The sequence below is a fragment of the Equus caballus genome, chromosome 9, assembly GCF_041296265.1.
Source record: "Equus caballus isolate H_3958 breed thoroughbred chromosome 9, TB-T2T, whole genome shotgun sequence".
NCBI lineage: Eukaryota > Metazoa > Chordata > Mammalia > Perissodactyla > Equidae > Equus > Equus caballus.
The window spans coordinates 60,189,151-60,212,929 of NC_091692.1; the positions used below are offsets into that span (position 1 = coordinate 60,189,151).

Sequence of the window (23,779 nt, forward strand, 5' to 3'; positions counted from 1 at the left end):
TCCCAACTTTCGTGGGAAAGCACTCAATATTTTATCATTAAGTATGTTGTTTGCTGTAAATATTCTTTATTGAGTTAAGGAAAGGTTCTTCAATTCGGGGTTTACCAAGAAGTTTGTAAAATCATGAATGGATGTTGAATTTTATCAAATATTACATTTAATGAGTTGATAGTGCATTTTGTTAATGTGGTGAATTATATTCAGTTTTCAGATGGAGTTTGCATTCCTGGAATAAACTCCTCTTATTATTATCCTTTTTATATATGGTTTAGTTTGATTTAAGTTTTTGTTTAGTTCTGTTACATCTATGTTTATAAGTGATACTTGCCTGTGATATTCTTTTCTTATAATGTCTTTATCAGGTTTTGGTTGTCATAGATAAGTTGGCCTCATTACCTTATTTGTGAAGTATATTGTCTTTTTATAATCCCTGGAAGAGTTTGTATAAGATTGGTATTATTAGTTTTCTTTCTTTTTTTTTATTGTGGTAAAATATACATAACATAAAATTTGCCATTTTAACCATTTTTTAAATTGATTTCACATTGGTTTATAACGCTATAAATTTCAAGTCTGCATCATATTTTGACTTCTGTATAGACTCGATGGTGTTCACCACCAAAAGTCCAATTTCCATCTGTCACTGAACACATGTGCCCATTTACCCTTTTTGCCCTCCTCCCGCCCCCTTCCCCTCTGGTAACCACCAATCTGGTCTCCATATCTATGTGTTTATCTTGCATGTGGGAATGAAGTCATACAGTAATTGTCTTTCTCTGTCTGACTTATTTCGCTTAGCCTGATACCCTTAAGGTCTGTCCATGTTGTCACAAATGGCAAGATTTTGTCTTCTTTTTTTTTTTTTTTGGTCAGGAAGATTGGCTCTGAGCTAACAGCTGTTGCCAACCTTTCTCTTTTTGCTTGAGGAAGATTGTCCCTGAGCTAACATCTGTGCCAGTCCTCTTCTATTTTTTGTATATAGGACGCCACCACAGCATGACTTGATAAGTGGTATGTAGGTCCGCGCCTGGGATCCAAACCTGCAAATCCTGGGCCCCTGAAGCAGAGTGTGTGAATTTTACCACTACGCCACCAGGCTGGCCCAAGATTTTGTCTTTTTTTATGGCTGAGTAATACCATTGTGTATATATACTACGTCTTTATCCATTCATCTGTTGATGGGCACTTAGGTTGCTTCCAAGTCTTAGGTACTGTGAATAATGCTGCAGTGAACATAAAGGTGTGTATATATCTTTTTGTGTTAGTGTTTTCATGTTCTTTGGATAAATACCCAGAAGTGAAATACCTGGATCATATGCTATTTCTATTTTTAATTTTTTGAGGAATCTCCATACTGTTTTTCATAGTGTCTGTACCAATTTACACCCCCACCAGCAGTGTGAGGGTTCTTTTTTCTCCACATCCTCTCCAGCACTTGTTTTTTCTTATCTTTTTAGCAATAGCATTCTGAAGGGTGTGAAGTGACATCTCATTGTGGTATTGATTTGCGTTTCATTAATAATTAGCAATGTTGAACATCTTTTCATGTGCCTATTCACCATCTGTATATCTTCTTTGGAAAAATGTCTGTTCATATCCTCTGCCCATTATTTGATCCAGTTTTTTTTGTTGTTGAGTTGTATGAGTTCTTTATATCTTTTGAATATTAACTCCTTATTGGATATATGATTTCCAAATATTTTCTCCCAATTGCTACATTGTCTTTTCATTTTGTTGATGGTTTCCTTTGCCTTGCAGAAGCTTTTTAGTTTGATGTAGTCCCATTTCTTTGTTTTTTCTTTTGTTTCCCTTGCCGAGAGAGACCTGATATTCAAAAAGATACTGCTAAGACTGATGTCAGAGAGCTTACTGCCTGTGTTTTCTTCTAGGAGTTTTATGGTTTCAGGTCTTACATTCAAGTCTTTTTTCCATTTTGTGTTAATTTCTGTGTGTGGTTTAAGATAATGGTCTACTTTCATTCTTTTGCATGTGGCTGTCCAGATTTCCCAGCACCATTTATTGAAGAGACTTTCCTTTCTCTGTTGTATGTTGTATGTTCTTGGCTCCTTTGTCGAAAATTAGCTATGTACCATTTTAACCATTTTTTATTGTACAGATCTGTGTCATTGATTACATTTACATTGTTGTGCAGCCATCCCCACCATCCATCTCTGGAACTTTTTCAATTTCCTAAATTGAAACTCTGTATCCATTCAACACAAGCTCCTTATTCTTTCCCCCTCACCCCTGGCAGCCACCATTCTGGTTTATGTCTCTATGAATTTGACTATTTTAGTACCTTATATAAGTGGAAACATACGATATTTATTCTTTTGTGACTTTTGTGACTTATTTTACTTAGTACAATGTGTTCAGGGTTCAGTGGAAACATACGATATTTATTCTTTTGTGACTTATTTTACTTAGTACAATGTGTTCAGGGTTCATCCACGTTGTAGCGTGTGTCAGAATTTCCTTCCTTTTTAAGGCTGAATAATATTCCATTGTGTGTATATATCACATTTTGTTTATCCCTTCATCTGGCTATGCACGTTTGGGTTGCTTCCACCCTTTGACCATTGTGAATGATGTGCTATGTGCATGGGTGTACAAATATCTGTTTGGATCCTTGCATTCGGTTCTTGGTTATACACCAAAAAGTGGAATTACTAGATTGTATGATACTTCTGTTTAATTTTTTGAGGATTTGCTATATTGTTTTCCACAGAGGCTGCACCGTTTTACATTCCTACCAGCAATGCACAAGAGTTTAATTGCTCTATGTCCTTACCAATACTTGTTATTTTTTGTTTTTTTGATTATTGCCATCCTAATGCATGTGAAATGCTATCTCATTGTGGTTTTAATTTGCTTTTCCCTGATGATTGGTGATGTTGAGCATCTTGTCGTGTGCTTATTGGCCATTTGTTTATTTTCTTTATCTTTGGAGAAATATCTGTTTAAAGTCCTTTGCGTTTTTTTTTTCCCTGAGGAAGATTGGCCCCGAGCAAACATCCGTTGCCAATCTTCCTCTTTTTGTATGTGAGCCACTGCCCCAGCATGGCCAATGACAGAGTGGTGTAGGTCTGTGCCCAGGAACTGAACCTGGGCCGCCGAAGTGGAGCGTGCCGAACTTAACCACTAGGCCACCGGGCCTGGTGCAGCTTTGCCCGTTTTTTTGATAGGGTTGTTGTTTTAATTATTGAGCCGTGGGAGTTATTTATATATTCTGGATATCAATCCCTTATCAGATATGATTTCTAAATACTTTCTCCCATCGTGGGTTGCCTTTCCACTCTGATGATGTCCTTTGATGAACAAAAGTCTTAAATTTTGGTGAAGTCCAGCCTACCAATTTTTTCTTTTGATACCTGGGCTTTTTGGTGTTAGCTCCAAGAAATCATTGCCAAATCCAATGTCATGAATCTTTTCCCCTATGTTTTCTTCTGGGAGTTTTGTAGTTTTAGCTCTTACATTTAGGTCTTTGATCCATTTTGAGTTAATTTTTGTATATGGCATAAGAATCCAGCTTCATTTGTTTTTGCATGTGGATATCCAGTTTTCCCAACACTGTTTGTTGAAGACTGTCCTTTCCCATTGAATGGTCTTGGCACCCTTCTCTAAAATCAATTCGCTTTAGAAGTGAGGGTTTGTTTTGGGCTCTCAGTACTATTCCATTGGTGTGTATGCCTCTCTTTATGTCAGTATCACATTGTTTTGATTACTGTAATTTTGTAATAAGTTTTGAAATCAGGAAGTGTGAAATTTCCAACTTTCTTTTTTTGTTAGTTTTTTAAATGTTAGGAAAAATTAATTGTGAATTCATGTGGATCAGGAGTTTTCTTAGTTGTAAAGTTTTTAATTCCTGATTTAATTTCTTTAACAGATATAGAACTATTTGGATTTTTCTTATTTTTTTAGTTTTGGTTAGTTATATTTTTCAAGGAGTTTCTCCATTTCCTCAAAATCAGGGACTAGCAAACAATGGCCTGGGCCTACTTTTATAAATAAAATTTTATTGGAGCACAGCTATCCTCATTTGTTTACATGTTGTCACTGGCTCCTCTTGCAAACTAAAACGGCAGAGTTGAGTAGCTGGCACAGAGGCTAGATGGTTTGCAAAAGCCTCAAATATTTACTGTCTGGCCCTTACTGAAAAAGTTTGCTTGTCCCTGCTCTCAATTGTCATATTGAAAGCCTAAAGTTGGATTTTTTTGTTCATTTTAAAGTTGACTTATTTTGCTGTGATATCCTCTTTTCATTGCTGATATTAATTTGTATTTTCTTCATCAATATTACTAGGGTTTTATTAATTTTATTAATATTTGCGAAGAACCGACTTTGTTGAGGTTTTTTTTTTCTGTTTTTGCTTTCTTTGTCATATGTTTTTGCTCTCATTTTTATCTTTTCTTTCCTTCTACTTTCTTTGAATTTGCTTTGCTGTTTTTTTCTCTAGCTTCCTGAGCTGGAAGCTTAGGTCATTGATTTTATTTTCAACCTTTTTCTGCTCAGATATATGCATTTAATGCTACATTTCTTTAACCACCTGTTTAGCTTTATCATACAGAATTTTATATGTTGTCTTTCCATTATTATTCAGTTTGAAAAATTTTTATTCCCATTTTTATTTCTTTTTTGATCCTTGGGTTATTTAGAAGTGTGTTGCTTAATTTGCAAACATTTGGGGAATTGCTAATTATCTTTGTTAGTGATTTCCAATTTAATTCCATTGTGGTCAGCACATTGTGTGATTTCGATCCATCATAATTTATGACTCAGTATATGGTCTATTTTTGTAATATTCCATGTGAAATTGATAAAAAATGTGTATTCTTCAGTTGTTGTATTCGTCCATAAATGTCAATTAATTCACATTCGTTAGGAGTCCTTCAAATCTTGTAAACCCAAAGGGATTTTCATTGTTTGTTCCATCAATTAATAAGGGAGGTGTGTTAATGTCTTCAACTATGATTGTGGATTTGTCTACTTTTTCAGTTTTATCAACTTTCGCTTTGTATATCTTGAAATTACTTTATTAAGTACATACAAATTTAATACTGTGATAACTTAATTGTTGAATATACTTAAAATTATTTTGAAATGTGGCCCTCTTTCACTCTAGTGGTTCTTACTGCCTTAAAGTTTTTTAAATTATACCCTTAAAAATTACTTCAGTTGCTCTCTAAAGATTACAAAATGCGTATTTGACTTATTAGAGTCTACCTTAAATTAGTCCTTTACTGTTTCCTGTACAATCTTACTACAGTTTGACCACAAGTGCCCTCCCCCTTCCCAACCTCTTTTTGGTATTGTGGTCCTTGTTTTTGCTTGTTTAGTTTGGGTTAGGCTTTTGTTTAGTTGGTTTTAGTTTGTTTTCTACTGTCTTCAGGTAGGAGCTTGTTTATTGATTTGAGGAATATTTCTTCTTTTCTATTGTAGGGATTTACACTTATAAATTTCTGTAGCTGCATCCCATGAATTTTTCTGTGTTGCATTTTCATTTGCATTGGGTTCAAGTGTTTTCTGGTTTTCCTTGTGATGACTGTGTATTTTTGCAGTTGTTGGATAGAGTGGTTTATTAGATGTCAGGTCTCATTGGTTGATAATATTGTTCAGTCTGTAACTTTGTTGGTTTTCTTTATATTGTTCTATTCATTATGATAAGGGAGGTATTAAAGTCTCCATGATTATTGTTGAATTGTCTATTTCTCTTTTCACTTTTATCAATTTTTGATTTATGTATTTTGGGGCTCCGTTGCTGTGCTCATATGTTTTATATTTTCTTCTTCAGTTGACCCTTTTATCATTATAAAGTGTCCTGTGTTATCTTAGTAACATTTTTTTCCTTAAAGTCTATTTTGTCTGATAATAATATAATTACTTCAGCTCTCCTAATGGTTACTGTTTGCACGATACTTTTTTTCCTCAGTACACTGTGTTTTTAACTATCTTACCACTTTTTTTTTTTTAAAGATTTTATTTTTTCCTTTTTCTCCCCAAAGCCCCCCGGTACATAGTTGTTTATTCTTCGTTGTGGGTTCTTCTAGTTGTGGCATGTGGGACGCTGCCTCAGCGTGGTCTGATGAGCAGTGCCATGTCCGCGCCCAGGATTCGAACTAACGAAACACTGTGCCGCCTGCAGCGGAGCGTGCGAACTTAACCACTCGGCCACGGGGCCAGCCCCTATCTTACCACTTTTGCCTTGTGTTTCTTCAAGCCTAGTACCATACTGTTTGAAAGTTTTACAGGCATGTTATATAGCTTCAGCTACCTCTTTCAAATTTCATCTTGTTAATTGTAATTTCAACCTATGACTGGGATAAATTATTTTTAATTGCTGCTTATTTGCATTGGAGAACAATCATTTGAAAAGCATGTAGAGGAAAATACTCCTGGAAAGTAAGATCATAGAAATTAAAATTCCATCTATGCCTAAAATAGTATCCTATATCTTTTCTCTAAATAACAAGAAAATGTGGTGATTTAAAGTATTTAAGGCAAGAAACTGGATCACATGACTTGCTGCGATCTCATTTTTCTTTTGTTGCTGTAATTGACGTATAGCATTATATTAGTTTTAGGTATACAACATGATTTGATATTTGTATACAGTTATGTGCTACATAATGACATTTCAGTCAATGACAAACCACATGTACGAGGGTGGTCCCATAAGATTAGTACCGTATAGCCTAGATGTGTAGTAGGCTATACCATCTAGACTTATATAAGTATACTCTGTGTTGTTTGCACAACGATGAAATTGCCTAACAATGCATTTCTCCGAATGTATCCCTGTTAAGTGACACATGACTGTATATTGTAAAACGATCACCACAGTTAGACATCTGTAACCAAACATAGTTAAAAAAATTTGTTTTTGTCTTGTGACGAGAACTTTTAAGATTTACTCTTTTAGCAACTTTCAAATATGCAATACTGTATTATTAACTATAGTCACCATGCTGTACATTACATCCCCATGACTCATGTATTTTATAACTGGAAGTTTGTACCTTTTGACCCCCTTCACCCATTTTGCCCACCCCTCCACCTAATGCCTCTGGCAACTACCAGTCTGTTCTCTGTATCTATACAGAAAAAAGATACATCTTTAAAAATTAAAAAAAAATTTTTTTTAATCTTTTTATTTTTAACTTATTTGTGTTTTTGAATCTAAAGTATGTCTGTTGTAGAGAGCATATAATTGGATCTTGTTAGTTTCTGAAATCTAGTTTGACAGTCTTTACCTTTTGATTGGAGTATTTAATCCATTCACATTTAATGTTTTTATTCTTATGGTTGGATTTCTATTTACCATTTTGGTATTTTCTATGTGTCTCATGTCTTTTTTGTTCCTCTCGTAAGCTTTTACTGCCTACTTTTATATTAGGTAGATATTTTCTGGTGTTTTATTTTAATTCCTTTGATTTTCAAATTATTTTTGAGTTATTTTCTTACTGTTTGCTCAAAAGATTACAATATGCATCTAAATTTATCAGTCTATTTGAAATTATTTCTAACTTTATTTCATTAAACTACAGAAATTTTCTCTACTATAGCTCCGTTTCTTCCCCCTGCTTTGTGCTGTTATTGTCACACATATTGAATGTTTATATTGTAAGCCCCACATTACAATTTTATAATTATGTTTTATGTAATTGCCTTTTAAGTCAGTTAGAAGGGAAAAGGCGAAGAAAATACATTTGTACTGTCCTTTAATAATTATCTACTTTCATTGGTACTTTTTGTATGGATTTCAGTTACCATCTGGTATTACTTCCTTTCAGCGTGAAGAACTTCTTTTAGTATTGTATTAGTAATGAATTATCTTAGTCTTTGATTATTTGAGTATACCTTCATTTTTGAAGGATATTTTTGCTGGAGATAGAATTTTTGATTGACAGTTATTTTTTTTGTTATTTGAATATGCCATCTCACTACCTTCTTGCCTTTATTGTTTGTAATGAGAAGTTAGCTGTTAATCTCCTAAAGTTTCCTTGTACACGACAAGTTGATTTTCTGTTTCTGCTTTCAAGATTTTCTTTTCTTCCCTGGCTTTCAACATTTTTACTATGAGTCTGGGCATGGATTTGCTGATTGTTTCTTCTGCCTGCTCAAATCTGATGTTCATCTTTTAGTGAATTTTTCGTTTCATTTATTGTACTTTTCAATTCCAAAATTTCTATTTAGTTCTTTTTTGTAATTTCTATCTTATTATTGATATTTTCTCTTGGGTGAATCATTGTTGTTGACATATGGTAACATATGTTGTTATCATATGTTCTTTTATTTACATATGATTTCCTTTATTTCTTTAAAAATATTTATGAGGGCTGGCCTTGTGGCTTAGTGGTTAAGTTCAGTGCGCTCTACTTTGGTGGCCTGGGTTCGTGGCTTTGGATTCCTGGCATGAATCTGTGCCACTCGTCAGCCATGTTGTGGCGGCGACCCACATACAAAATAGAAGAGGATTGGCACAGATGTTAGCTCAGGGCTAATCTTCCTAAAAAAAAATTAATCATAGATATTTTGAAGTCTGTGTACTAAGTCCTGCATTTGTGCACCCTCAGAGGTCGTTTCTATTGATTACTTTGTACGCTTTCCATGTTTCATAATTTTTGGTTGAAAACTTGACATTTTGGGTAATATATTGTAGCAACTCTGAATTCTGATTTCCTCCTTCCAGGGGATGGTTGTTGTTGTTGCTGATTTATTTGTTTAGTAACTTGCCTAGATTAAATTTGTGGTGTCTATTTCCCTTGTAGTGTGTGGCCTCTGATGTCTGTGCTCTTTTGTTTTTCCCCCCAAATTCTTTCTGTTTTTAGGCCTAGCATTCCAGAGATTACCCCTGGGTCACTATAACTTAGCCATCAGTCAGTGATTGATTAGAGGTTGTTTACACCTTTGAACAAGTAAGGCTTCTACTGCTTGGCATGGGATATATACATGTACTAGATGATGCTTTCAAAGTTCAGGGTGTTTACAAGTGTGATCCATTGTTTTGCTTACTGTGTTTACAAAGCCTCTTGGTCAACCACGAATGAGTAGCTTGTTAGGGCCCTCTCCAGTGTCTTCTAAGCAAGCACAACCTGGGACATGTATATAGTTTTCCACGCTACCAGGGATGTGTGAGGTTATAACAAATCTGTCTTTGGCTGTCTTGTTCTCTGGATCTCTCTGTTAACTTTCTGGCTGGTCTGATGTTTTGCTGCTTGCACCAACCAATATTGTGACCTCAGGCTAGCCTTCCCTTATTGCCCATGAGATTTCTTTTGTTTTTGAAAACTTTGTCTAGTTTTGTCATTGCTTTTTGGGGAGAGGATTTGCCAACCTCCTAACTCAGAATTCTTGAGGTCCTGTCCTGTATTCATTTTTATTTTGTGGTCAAAAGCACATAACATAAAATTTACCATCTTAGCCAATTTTTTTTTTTTAAAGATTTTATTTTTTCTTTTTCTCCCCAAAGCCCCCAGATACATAGTCATGTATTTTTAGTTGTGGGTCCTTCTAGTTGTGGCATATGGGATGGCGCCTCAGCATGGCTTGATGAGTGGTGCCATGTCCATGCCCAGGATTTGAACTGGCGAAACCCTGGGCCACCACAGCGGAGCATGCGAACTTAACCACTTGGCCACGGGGCCAGCTCCTTAACCATTTTTAAGTGTACAGTAAGTGTTAACTCTGTGCACATTATTGGTCAGTATATCTCTAGAACTTTTTCATCTTCCAAAACTTAAACTCTATACCCATGAACAACTACTCCCTTTTACCCTCTTTCCCTAGCCCCTGACAACCACCGTTCTACTTACTGTTTCTAAGAATTTGACTGCTTTAGATACCTTACATAAGTGGAATCATGCAATATTTGTCTTTTTGTGACTAGTTTATTTCACGTAGCGTAATGGCCTCAAGGTTCATCCATGTTGTAGCATATCACAGAATTTCCTTCTTTTAAAAGACTGAATAATATTTGATTGTGTTTATATACCGCATTTTCTTTATCCATTTATCTTTCAGTGAACATTTAGGCTGCTTCCACCTCTTTTTTTTTTAAAATATTTTATTTTTTCTTTTTCTCCCCAAAGCCCCCCAATACATAGTCATGTATTTTTAGTTCTAGTCCTTCTAGTTGTGGCATGTGGGATGCTGCCTCAGCATGGCTTAATGAGCGGTGCTATGTCCGTGCCCATGATCCAAACTGGCAAAACCCTGGGCCGCTGCAATGGAGTGCACGAACTTAACCACTTGGCCACGGGGCCGGCCCCTTCTTCCACCTCTTGACTATTGTGAATAATGCTGCAATGAACATGGTTGTGCAATAATCTTTTCAAAATCCTGCTTTCAATTCCTTTTAGTACATATCCTGAACTGAGATTGCTAGATCGTATGCTAATTCTGTTTTTAATTGTTTGAGGAACCTCCATACTGTTTTCTCTAGCTACTGCACCAGTTTACATTTTCACCAACAGTGCACAAGCGTTCCAGTTTTTCCATAAAGTTGCCAACACCTGTTACTTTCTATTTTGTTTTTTTGATAGTAGCCATTCTGACAGATGTAAGATGAGATGTCATTGTGTTTTGATTTGCGTTTCTCTGTTGATTAGTGATGTTGAGAATCTTTTCATATGCTTGTTGGTCATTTGTACATGTCTATTCAAGTCATTTACCCATTTTTAAATTGGATGTTTTTGTTGTTGTTGAGTTGTAGTAGTTCTTTATATATTCTAGATTTTAACCCCTTATCGGATATATGGTTTGCAAATATTTTCTTCCATTGTAGGTTGCCTTTTCACTCTGTTGAATGTATTCTTTGCTGTGCGGAAGTTTTTAGGTTGATGTAGTCCTGTTTGTTTATTTTTGCTTTTGTTGCCTGTTATATTCATTTTTAAAGTATCCCTTTTTTCCATGTTAGAATATTTTGTAATAGCTTGCTTAGAGTTAGATTTTTGAGAGCAATTCAACCTTCCTAAATTCTTTTCAACTAATATCCTTTGTGGAGCCATAGATATTCTGGTTTTAGGGATACATTTTTCACAATGTACTTCTGAATAATTTCAGGTGAATAAAATATTTTTAAGTTGTACAACATATTCTGAGAAGGAAAAGGAATGAAAAATCATTTGTGGTTACTTAAAGAATGATCCGTTTATTTTAACAGTCAACATTTGTGTTTTGCCTTTTACAAGGTGTAAATTTCCTCTCATTTGTTTGTCACAACAACTCTGTGATGAGAAAATAGAAATGATGTTGCTTATACTCAGGTGATTAATAAGTGTTGAACTTTAACTGGATCTCCAACATGAGCTGTGTGCTTCAAAATTCCGTCTTCTACTATAGAATGATACCTCTTGTGTTAGTGTTTAGTTAGTAGTTCAGATGGTTAGTAGCATTCTGCTGATACGAAGTTCTTGAGTTTGATTCAGATGTCTTTTAACTTCTTGAGAAAATCCAGTTTGTGCCCATAGACTAGAAATTTGGTAGACATTTCACAAAGGTATCATTGTTACACAAGTCAGAGGGTGGTAGAGGTGGAATGTCATTGGCTAATTGTCCAAATAGATGCATAACCAATGGAAACATATTCAATACCTGTAACGAAAGTGTAGATGTAGTGTAATTGTGGTTAAGAGCAAGGACTTGGGCATTATACTTTCCAGTTTGGGGTTCTGGCTTTCCTAGATGATTCACTTGGCAAAGTTACTTGACCTTTCTATGTCTCAGGTTCTTCGTCTGTAAAATGGGTATAATAATAATATTTACCTTTTGGGATTCTTACAAGGATTAAATAATTGCATGAAGATGAAGTGCTTAGAATAGTGGCTAGTACATAGTAAGTGCCCGGTAAATGTTGTCTTTGTTATAGACACTGATCAAAATATAATCTGTCTCAGTTGATTAATGCCTGAAGAAATTACTGCATCTTTAAAATTGATGTAATAATAATGTATGTAATAATGTAATAATGTAATATTAAATAAAATTTAAGAATTGTGACATTCCATTAGAATAGAATAGTAGAAATAGATTTGTAGTATTCTGCCCTTTTTTAAAAAAACTTGTGAAGGGGCCAGCCCAGTAGTGCAGCAGTTAATTTTGCACGTTGCGCTTTGGCGGCCTGGGGTTCACTGATTTGGATCCAGGGTGTGGACATGGCATCGCTTGGCAAGTGGTAGGTATCCCATGTATAAAGTAGAGGAAGATGGGCACGGATGTGAGCTCAGGGCCAGTCTTCCTCGGCAAGAGGAGGAGGATTGGTGGTGGATATTAGCTCAGGGCTAATCTTCCTCAAAAACGAACAAAAACTTGTGAAGACATATATGATACATGTTTTTAATAATAATAATAATAGCATCTTTATATTGATTGCTCTTTAAGGAAGACACTATTCTAAGCACTTTATATAAATTAATTCAATTCTCAAAGATACTATTATTATCCAGATTTTACAGATAAAGAAACTGAGGCACAGATAGGTTAAACAACTTACCCAGTGTCATTATGGTAGTAAGTAGCAGAGGTCGGATTTAAATCCGTGTCTGCTGGGATTCCAGAGTTATTGATGTTTTGTTGTTGTTGTTGTTGAGGAAGATTCGCCCTGAGCCTACATCTGTGCCAGTCTTCCTCTGTTTTTTAATATGTAGGCTGCCAGTACAGCATGGCTGATAACAGAGCGGTGTAGGTCCATGCTGGGGAATCAAACCCAGGCCGCTGAAGCAGAACACGCTGAACTTAACCACTAGGCCACCAGGGCTGGCTCAGAGAGTTATTGATCTTAACCACTTTGTCATACTACCATGTATGTTTAGCTATCTTGCTACTATGTTGCTAAACCAAGTAGGTGGGTGATTGTTGAATGAATGAATAAGCTTACTATTTGTCTTAACTTTCACTGAGTTATAACAACTGTAAGAATGTTATTGAAATGTAATCTAAATACATTTTATTTTTTTCTTCCTTTGTTGATTTGTAACAAAAATTTTTATCTGAAAGTGAAACAAATTAGAATAAGGTGATTGTGGTGACGTTTATGTTTTCATTTCTAACCTCCTAATAATAATGGAAACCAGTCAGAAAACATTTAAAATTTATGACCAAATAGATCCAGGTACAATCTTTAATTAGGTAAAGCTCAATAAGTTTTTTTTCAAGGTTGGGCAATTTTTGTTTTGTCAGGTCATTCTTCTATCTCCAATTCAGCCCTCCTTTCAATTTGCCTTACTATCCTGTTAGTTTAAAACACATTTTAAATACATATTTTTAGGTGGAGATTTTGAACAATATACCATTTAGTTATCTCAAGTACTGCTGCTGCCTACTGTGACTACTACTACCAGTACCATATCTGAGCCTTTATTATGTACCAGACATCATATATTATTTCCATTCAGCAAAGTAAGAAACTAAGGCTTATTAAATGTAACTTGCACAATAAGTTTTTGTAGTTTAACAAATTATTTGATGCTACTTTTTGATGAACAATAATTCCCCAAATATTTTTGTATTAAGAATTTCATTTTTCTTTTAAGGAAGTAATTTGGATATTATGATGAAAAAATATTAAATACTAACTTTTATTTTAATATTTTGTGTTTTAAGGAATTGAAATTACCATTCACCTTTTTAAGTGGACATATTCATGAGTTGAGGATCCATGTACCTTGGACAAAACTGGGTTCGGAAGCAGTGGTAATTACCATCAATACAATGGAATGTATTTTGAAACTTAAAGATGGAATACAGGTAGGAAATTATTGAGCTTAGTTGTTTATGTTAACCAATTTTAATCGTTTTTAGTATTTGATATTTCTTTAACTTCTGGGGTATGTCAACTTTTACGTAAGTAAATCTTAGCTTGTATACTTGCTATTTTTACATGCCTATTAAAGTAGCATAATTAATTACAAAAGGGAGTTCTTAAATTTGGATAAAACATCCTAAAGAATATTTTGATACTAATTTTACTTAATCTGATCGTAGCCCTATAATAGTGATCATGTAGAGTGGTTATTACCTATATCCACTAGAAGTGGGGCCTGACTGTCCAATTTTCAGGTGAAGATTTTTAAATTTTTGCAAAGGACCTGCATGATTTTTTATTTACATGACGTTTCTAAATGAAGTGAACATTTCTCGAGTTATTTTTTGGGAGATTAAAATATGTTGAATTTACCTTTATACCAAATTTCATTGTTGCCTTTGAAGTTTTGGCATCAGAAAGTGATTTTTTCCTAACTTATTTATTTCTTCTCTGCCTCGTCGTACATTTCTTGTTAGTGTTTTTTGTAAAAGCGTAATATTGATTTTAAGGAGTTTCTACAAAAAATTTTCTAATCTAGGAAGCAAATAGTTCTGGACGGCTGCATATTGTGATGAATTTTTCCACTTTCATCTTGCAGAAAAGAAGTATCTCTTTCATTTTTATTACTTTTTCCTTAGCCCACATTTAACTTTCAGTTTAAGGAAGTCTTTCTAGAACCAGTTGAATTGATGAGTATTAGTAAATTGATTATTTTCATAAGAACCTTAAGGCAGTTTTAGTGTATCCTAAATGTAACTTCAATCTCTGTGAAATTAAAGTTATTAGTGAATTGTTAAAATCATTTCCTGTTTTAAGTCAATACTTTTGAGTGTCACATCATCCCACTGGGATCAAATCTGTTTTTTCCTTTTATGAAATCTTTGATTCTAAACATGTATTGTCTAATTTGTCTTAACTAATGGAGTTCCTGTAAGTCAGTAGACTAGTGCTACATTCTCATGAAAATTTATTTTGTGAACTTTAAATATTTGGGAGATTGATTTAAAAATCTTTAGATAGTAATATTGCGACTAAGTTTTATTTTACACTTATCTTTGATAATACTTAAATGGTTCTTAATCATCATGTGTTCTTGGAAATTATTTTTTTAAAAGTCTGGACTTGGTTATACCCCCCATGCAGTGCTCTATATTAGGAGAAAAAAATCCAGACATTAAGTATTTTTTCAATGGGAAGGTGAAGTTTCAAGGCCAGATGTCCCATAAGAAACACATTTTAAAAGAGGCAAATTACAACTAATTATAGAGGCTGCAGAAAAAGATTTGTAACACATGACTTAGTGCAACCGAGAACTAATACTTAATATTGGACCATGCAGATGGCTACTGCAGGAATGATCAGATTTCCTGCTTGCATGGTATTTGAGACTTGAATTTTGTGGTGTGTACAGCAAAAGGTCAAGTGTCATGAATGTAAACCACTCTCAAAACAAGTATTTTTTACAGATGTTTAAAATTTTGAGGTAGAAGGGATTTTCGAAAATTGCAGTTGACATTTGGACAAATTATTCAGCAGTATACAGCCCTGGAGAGTAATACTTAGGTTTATGTTAGTGATTGGAATTAATTTTTCAATAAGAACATTATAGATGAAACACATTTTTAAACAGTTTATTTTCCTATTTTAAGCTTTGATTTGTTAAGTAGGAAATTAAGTTAAAAAATTGTATGTTAAAAAATTATATGTGTACTAGTAAAACTGAATAAACTCATATTTGAATTAAATTGTTTCAAGTTACTACATTATAGAATCACAATGAAGAAAAGACTTATTTTCTCAAAACTAGTGTGGGATGGTAGGTTAAATAAAGCCTTTTAGAGTTATAAATATGAATCTGTTAAAAATAATACTGTTAATATATGAGAATGTAATAAAGTACAGTTTAAAAGTTAGAAATCTGAGGTTTAATTCAGAAAAGATCATTACAAAAACACAGTATTGCTAAATGCCTTGATAAGAAGACATGCCTAATTTGCAAAGTTCAATTTAATTATACCAATGTTGTTGATTTCCTACTCTTTAAAGCACTGAAAAGCATTGCTAAGATATTTGTATAATCTTTGCTGTGAAAGATACTTAGATTTATAAGGATTTGAGTGTGACTCTAGTGATAATAGTTAGAATATGCAGCCTTAACATGTCTTTATAATCAGTTTTAATTATTGAGATTTTTTTCAATGAGAAGCTGACCAAGTTGTGTTGGGTTATTAACGGCTACCTTGATGTTCACTCTAAATTTTTGGTTTTTGTTTTTTGTTTTTTTGGTGAGGAAGATTGGCCCCAAGCTAACATCTTTTGCCAGTCTTCCTCTTTTTTGCTTGAGGAAGATTATCCCCAAGCTAACATCTGTGCCAGTCTTCTTCTATTGTATATGTGGTACACCGCCACAGCATGGCTTGATGAGTGGTGTGTAGGTCCATGCCTGGCCTACAAACCCATGAACCTCAGGCCGCTGTAGCAGGGTGTGCGAACTTAACTGCTGTGCCACTGAACCGGCCCCTGAATTATTTTTACTACGTTGATATTTCACTCAGAAAATATGTATTAACTGTTTGGGATTTACGCTGAGAGGCATATCTATGTCAGTCATAATACCTACCTTCAGATCCTACAGATTAGTTACTGGTGAACTGTGTTTTCTCTTTTGGACTTCAGATACAGTATTTAATTAATGACACACCATCACCAGTTGTCCAGGTCTGACTTATTTATTTAGCTAGTTAAGTCTGCTCTAGTCTATTCTAATAAATACTTGTGGACCCAGCACACAGCTCAAGAACAAAAACATTACCAGTAACTTGCATTTAACTGTGTGTGCCTCTCTTTGGGCAGTTTTGCTTGTTCAGCCTCTGTGGGCCTCATTTGTAAAATACAGCAAAATTTGCTACGTAGTTCTTTTATTCTCTGATTGTATATGCTTTCTCTGCTCCTTGTGTTAATAAGTCTTGGAAAAAGCTTCTTCAACCTAAAGAGAGTAGTAAATTTGTTTTTAAAGTACGTATTTACTCTGGTCTTTGTACTATGAAAAACTAAACTTTTAAAATCTTTTGACTTAATAGATGTAACCACTTGCAAGGCTGTTTGTAGAAGTAATATTTATTATTCATAAAAAATTAAAAAAATCTTTTGAACCTAAACCAAAATTTAAACTACCATTACAACTTGAGATAAAGAACTAAGCTTTTTGTTACTGTATGTACTTTTAAATGTATGTACTTTTTATGTGCTATGGAAATCCATTATTGGCTTCGGTAGCCTCAGAGATAATAGAGAAGTATCATATCCTCTCACTGAAGCTTGAGCACCGCTATGCTCAAGGAGGTGTTGGTAGGACTGTTAACAATATTTATGCGGCTTTTTTTTTAAACTCTCTCATTCTCTTAAATGAGGGTGGATTAATCTGATTGACTGCTGCTATGGTTTGAGTGTGTCCTTCTGAGATTCATGTGTTGAAATCCTAATCCCCAAAGATGATGGTATTAGAAGGTGGGGTCTTTGGGAGATACTTAAGTCCTGAGAGTGGAGCCTTCATGAATGGAATTACTGCCCTATAAAGGAGTCTCCAGAGAGATCCCTAGCCCTGTCTGACATGTGAGGACATGGTGTAAGGGCACCAGCTATGAACCAGGAAAAGGCCCTCATCAGACCATGCTGGCACCTTGATCTTGGACTTCTCAGCCTCCAGAACTGGGAGAAATAAATTTCTGTTGTCTATAAGCTACCTAATCTGTGGTATTTTGTTACAGCAGCCCAAACAGACTGAGACAGCTACCTTTTCAGAAATTCAGGTGGGGCTCAGAAAAGCTGACTTAGTCTGTGGAATTTATTGTGCTGTTATTGATTCCCTCACTTCCACGGGTACAGGTTACTGATGCTGGTGATCCTGGTAGCAGATAACATAGTTTAGATTCTGTCTGTAGCCTCTTCATATAAATAGTGAGAAATAGAATTCCCTATAAATTGTGGGTATTGTCTTTACTCCTACTAGGGAAACACTTTATGTTGTGAAGAGCATGAATACCCTGGGTCTTTTTCCTTTGTAGCAGTCAGAAAAGCTACCTAATTGTTAATAAAATTAGTTATAATAATTTCATATCATTTTGATGTAGTGGAAGAATGTCTTAGATGGAGTGTGTGGTTAAATAATTTCCAGCCATTGGCTATATCTTCTGCCTATAAATTTCAGGCCTTAAGTTTGAGTTCTTGTTTTTAGTATTGTAACTGGAATGATGAAATAGGGTTGGCAAGTGGGCCATCTGACCTTTTGTGTAGAGAAGGTGAATGAAGCATTCTGCAGAAAGGGAGCCAGAAGTCCCTGACAGTGTTTAGTAAGTAATCTGCCCTGGTAGTGGGCCAGATAGAGGCGTGGAAAGAGAAGTTGTACGGTATCAAAACCAAGTAACATACAGTACTAGAGAAGGGATAGTAGTGGTTGTAAATGTCCCTTTACATCCTCAGCTGAGAAAAGAATAAACCAAATCACCGTTTCTGTATGATATAATATTATGCATTTTGGTGAAGAAGTTTTAAATATGTGAATCTGATCTTGAATTTACTTGCACTTAATGGATTTGTACCAAACTCTTCTAATAAGTGAAGTATTCAGTTTAGTCAGGTGCAGCAAGCATTAAGGTGGTTCAGAGCCCTAGTCTATTTTTATTGTGTATCTTGAATCTTCCAAAGTATGTTTAATTTTAAAAATACCTGAGATTACCTTCTAAGTCTGTTTTGAGATGTTGTAGTAGAGAAATAGATACTTTTGAGTTTCACTCTGGGGTGAAACATTTTATTTACTTATATATGTATATATATGTGTATATATATTTGTTATTGGTTGTGTTTCTTTTTTAACTTATTTTTATTTTTTCCATGTTTATTGAGGTGTAATTGACAAATTGTATATATTTAAAGTATAGAACATGGTGATTTGATATAAGTATACCTTGTGAAAGGATTCACACCATCAAGTTGATTAATACATCTATCACCTCAGTTACTTTTTTTGTGTGTGAGAATGCTTAAGATCTACTATCTTAGCAAATTTCAAGTGTCAACACAGCATTATTAACTATAGTCACCTTGCTGTACATTAGATCCTGTTTATTAATTTTATAACTGACAGTTTGTACCCTTTGACCTATATTGTGTATTTCCTTCAGGCTCTGGCAGCCACCATTCATTCTGCTCTGTTTCTATGAGTTTGACTTTTTTTTCAGATTCCACATGTAAGTGATACCATAAGAATTTGTCTTTGTGTGGCTTATTTCACTCAGCATATTGTTCTCCAGTTTCATCTACATTGTTGAAAATGGCAGGATTTCTTTCTTTTTCATAGCTGAAGAATATTCCTTTGTATATGTATATACCACATTTTCTTTATCCATTCATCCATCAGTGGACATTTAGATTGTGTCCATATCTAGGCTATTGTGAATGATGCTGCAATGGATATGGAAGTGCACATACCTCTTTGTGATAGTGATATTGTTTCCTTTGGATATATATCCAAGGATTGCTAGATAATATGGTAGTTTCCTTTTTCCAGCATTTGTTAACTCTTGTCTATTTGATAATAGCCATCTTAACAAGTGTGGGGTGATAGCTCATTGTGGTTTTGATTTGCATTCCTTCATAATTAGGGATGTTCAGCATTTTTTCAGGTAATTGTTGGCCATTTGTATATCTTCTTTAGAAAAAAGTTTATTCCTTCCCTTTGTGCATTTTTAAATTGGATTGCTTTTTGCTGTTGAGTTTATGAGTTTATGTTTTAGATATTAAGCTCCTATCAGATACATGGTTTGCAAATATATTCTCCCATTCCATAGGTTAATTTTTCATTTTGTTGATAGTTTCCTTTGCTATGTGGAAGCTTTTTAATATGATGGAGTCCCACTTGTTTTTTCTTTTGGTTTTGTTGCTTATGCTTTTGGTGTCATATCCAAAATATCATTGCAAGACCGATGTCAAGGAGCTTTTTCCCTGTGTTTTATTCTAGTAGTTTTGGGTCTTACATTTAAGTCTTTAATCCGTTTTAGGTTAATTTTTGTGAAGAGTGAAGATAAGAGTCCAGTTTCGTTTTTTTGCATGTGGATATCCAGTTTTGTCAGCACCATTTATTGAAGAGGCTATCCTTTCTTGAAACATTGTGTGTTCTTGGTGCCCTTGTCAAAGATTAGTTGACCATGTATGTGTAAGTTTATTTCTGGGTTCTCAATTCTGTTCCATTGATCCATGTTCCGGTACCATACTGTTTTGATTACTGTGGCTTTGTAATACAGTTTGAAATCAGGAAGTGTGATGCCTCCAGCCTTGTTCCTCTTTCTTAAGATTGCTTTGGCTATTTGAATTGTATTGTATTATATGGTTTCATATAAATTTTAGAGGTGTTTTTCCTATTTAGTGAAAAGGGTCGTTGGAATTTTGATAGGAATTGCATTGACTCTGTAGATCACTTTGGGTAGTATTGTACATTTTAACACATTAATTCTTTCAATCCAAGAAAATGAGATGTCTTTCCATTTATTTGTGTCTTCATCTATTTCTTTCATCAATGTCATAGTTTTCAGTCTACAGATCTTTTACTTCCTTGGTTCAATTTATTACTATAAAATTAAACAATATTTTATTGTTTGATGCTATTGTAAATGTAAATTCCGATAGTTATTGGTGCATAGAAATGCAATCGATTTTTGTATATTGATTTTGTATTCTATAATTTTACTGAATTTATTAGTTTTAACAGTTTTTTTGTCAGAGTCTTTAGGGTTTTCTATATCTAAGATAATGTCATCTGCAAACAGGTAATTTTGCTTATTCCTTTCCAATTTTATTCCTTTTCTTTTCCTTGCCTGTTGCTCTGGGTACGACTTAGAATACTATGTTGAATAAAAGTTGTAAGAGTTGGCATCCTTGTCTTGTTCTAATCTTAGAGGAAAAGCTTTCAGCTTTTCACCATTGTATATGCCGTTAGCTGTGGGCTTGTCATATGTGGTCTTTATTATGTTGAGGTACATTCCCTCTCTACCCACTTTGTTGGAGTTTTTATCATAAATGGATGTTGAGTTTGTCAAATGCTTTTTCTGCATCTATTGAGATGATCAATGACTTTTATCCTTCATTTTGTGAATATGGTGTATCACATTGATTTACTCATGTTGAACCATCCTTGTATCCCTGGAGTAGATTCCACTTGGTCATGCTGTATAATCCTTTTAATGTATTGTTGAATTCAGTTTGCTTATATTTTGTTGAGGATTTTCACATCTATGTTCATCAAGGATATTGATGAACATGTTGGCTTATAATTTGTTTTCTTGTGTCATCCTTGTCTGGTTTTGGTATCAGGGTAATGCTGACCTCATAAAATGAGTTTGGAAGTGTTCCCTTCTCTTCTCTCTTTTTGGAAGAGTTTGAGAAGGATTGGTATTCTTCTTTGAATGTTTGTTAGAATTCACCAGTGAAGCCATCTGATCCTGGATGTATGTTTGTTGGGAGGTTTTTGATTACTGATTCAATCCTCTTACTAGTAATTGGTACATTAAGTTTTGATTTGTCTAAAACATCTTTATTTCTCTCTCAGTCTTTGAATGATAGTTAATTTGGTTACATCAGGTTGGCGGTTATTTTCTCTTAGTACTTTGGAATTATTATTCCGCTATTGAATTGGTTCTGTTTTTGCTCTTGAGGTTTTTGTCTGTTAGTGATGTTGTCTTTTTATTGTAAAATGTAGGTATATTTTTTCTATTTGTATTTAAGATATTTTGTTTTTAGTCCTTGGTGTTCTTGAGTTTCACAGTAGTGCCTCTAGGAGTGAATTTCTTTTTTGTTATCCTTCTTGGGATTTATTCTGTTTCCTGTATCTATGGATTTATGTTTTTGATTACTTCTGAGAAATCCCCACTTTATCTTTGAATGTTAATTTAGTCTTATTCTGCCTCTTCTTGCCTTCTAAAACTCCATTTGCACGTATGTTGGACCTCAGTCTATCCTTCACATCCCTAACCTTTTATATTCTATATCTCTGTCTCTTTGTGCTGTACTGTGGATAATTTCCTCAAATCTGTTTCCTTTTTAGTTCAGTAATTTTCTCAGATCGTGAACTTTTGTGCAACTCATAAGAGAGTTTGAAATTTATTGTTATCTAGTGGTTCTCAAAGTATGATCTGAAGTCCCTCAGAGTTTCCCAGGTTTTTTCAGGGTATTCACAAGGTTAAAACTATTCCTATAATAATAGTATTAGACATGATGTACTTTTTTCACCATCATTCTCTCATGAGTGTAGAGTGGAATTTTTCAGAAGCTACTTGATGTATGATATTGCAACAGATTGAAGGCAGAAACAGATATGAGAAATCCAGCTATCTATTAGACCAGGTTTTTAAAAATGTAAAATAATTCCATTCTTTTTACTAATTTTCTTTTTGTTTTGGAAAATATAGCTATTTTTCATAAAACATGAAAACTTAACATTTTATAACTTATTTGTAAATATTTATAACATAATGGATTTTTTTTTTTTTTTTTACATTGGCAGCTGAGCTAACAGCTGTTGCCAATCTTTGTTTTTTTCCCTGCATTTTTTCTCCCCAAGTCCCCCAGTACATAGCTGTATGTTTTAGTTGTGGGTCCTTCTAGTTGTGGCATGTGGGATGCCACCTCAGCATGGCCTAATGAGAGGTACCATGTCTGCGCCCAGGATATGAACCAGTGCAACTCTGGGCCACCCAAGCAGAATGTGCAAACTTAACCACTCGGCCACGGGGCTGGCCCCCTGGGTTTCTTGTTTTAAAATAATTACAAAAGAATATATACATAAGATATATATTTAAACTTTTTTCTTCTTTTTCATCATATGGTAAATATGGGTGGATATAATCCACATGTACAAAAGGTCTTTGGGGCTCTCAGTAGTTTTTTTTATTTAAAATTTTTTTTTATTGAGTTCATAATAGTTTACATCAATGTGAGATTTCAGTTGTACATTATTTCTTGACTGTGACCACATAAGTGCTCCCCTTCACCCCCAGGGCCCCCCCCACGCCCCTTTCCCTGGCAACCACTGAAGTGTTTTCTTTGTCCTAGTACTTGTTTATATTCCACATATGAGTGAAATCATATGGTGTTTGTCTTTCTCAGTCTGGCTTATTTCGCTTAGCATAATTCCCTCTAACTCGTTCCGTGTTATTGTAAATGGGATGAATTTGTCTTTTTTTCTGGTTGAGTAGTATTCCATTGTGTGTGTGTGTGTGTGTGTATATATATATATATATATATACACCACATCTTCTTTATCCAATCATCAGTCCATGGGCACTTGGGTTGCTTACATGTCTTGGCTATTGTGAATAGTGCTGCAATGAACGTAGGGGTGCATATGTTACTTTGGATTGTTGATTTCAAATTGTTTGGGTAGATACCCAGTAGTGGGATAGCTAGGTCATGTGGTAGGTCTATTTTTAGTTTTTTGAGGAATCTCCATACTGTTTTCCCTAGTGGTTGCACCAGTTTGCATTCCCACCAGCAGTGTGTGAGAGTTCCCTTCTCTCCACACCCTCCCCAACATTTGTTATTTTTAGTTTTAGTGATTATAGCCATTTTAACAGGTGTAAGGTGGTATCTTAGTATAGTTTTGATTTGCATTTACCTGATGATTAGTGACGTTGAACATCCTTTCGTGTGTTTATTGGCCATCTCTGTATCTTCTTTGGAAAAATGTCTGTTCATCTCCTCTGCCCACTTTTTGATCGAGTTGTTTGCTTTTTTATTGTTCATTTGTGTGAGATCCTTATATATTATGGAGATTAACACCTTGTCAGATATATGATTTGCAAATATTTTCTCCCAGTTGGTCGGTTGTCTCTTTGTTTTGATCCTAGTTTCTTTTGCGTTGCAGAAACTCTTTAGTCTGATGAATTCCTACTTGTTTATTTTTTCTTTTGTTTCCCTTGTCTGAGAGGA

The 23,779-nt window shown here is 34.5% G+C and overlaps 1 protein-coding gene across 22 annotated transcripts in view; it reads left to right on the forward strand.

Moving 5' to 3' along the window:
- The window catches only part of VPS13B (vacuolar protein sorting 13 homolog B), a 777,539-nt gene that overhangs the window by 3,388 nt on the left and 750,372 nt on the right, over nt 1-23,779 (forward strand). For all 22 annotated transcript variants that reach the window (XR_011421645.1, XR_011421647.1, XR_011421646.1 and 19 more), the window contains one exon: nt 13,600-13,743. Coding sequence is in view for 18 of the 22 variants with exons in the window: in XM_005613228.4 (XP_005613285.2) it covers nt 13,600-13,743 (144 nt within the window). In the remaining 4 variants the exon portion in view is untranslated. The remainder of the gene's footprint in view (nt 1-13,599; nt 13,744-23,779) is intronic.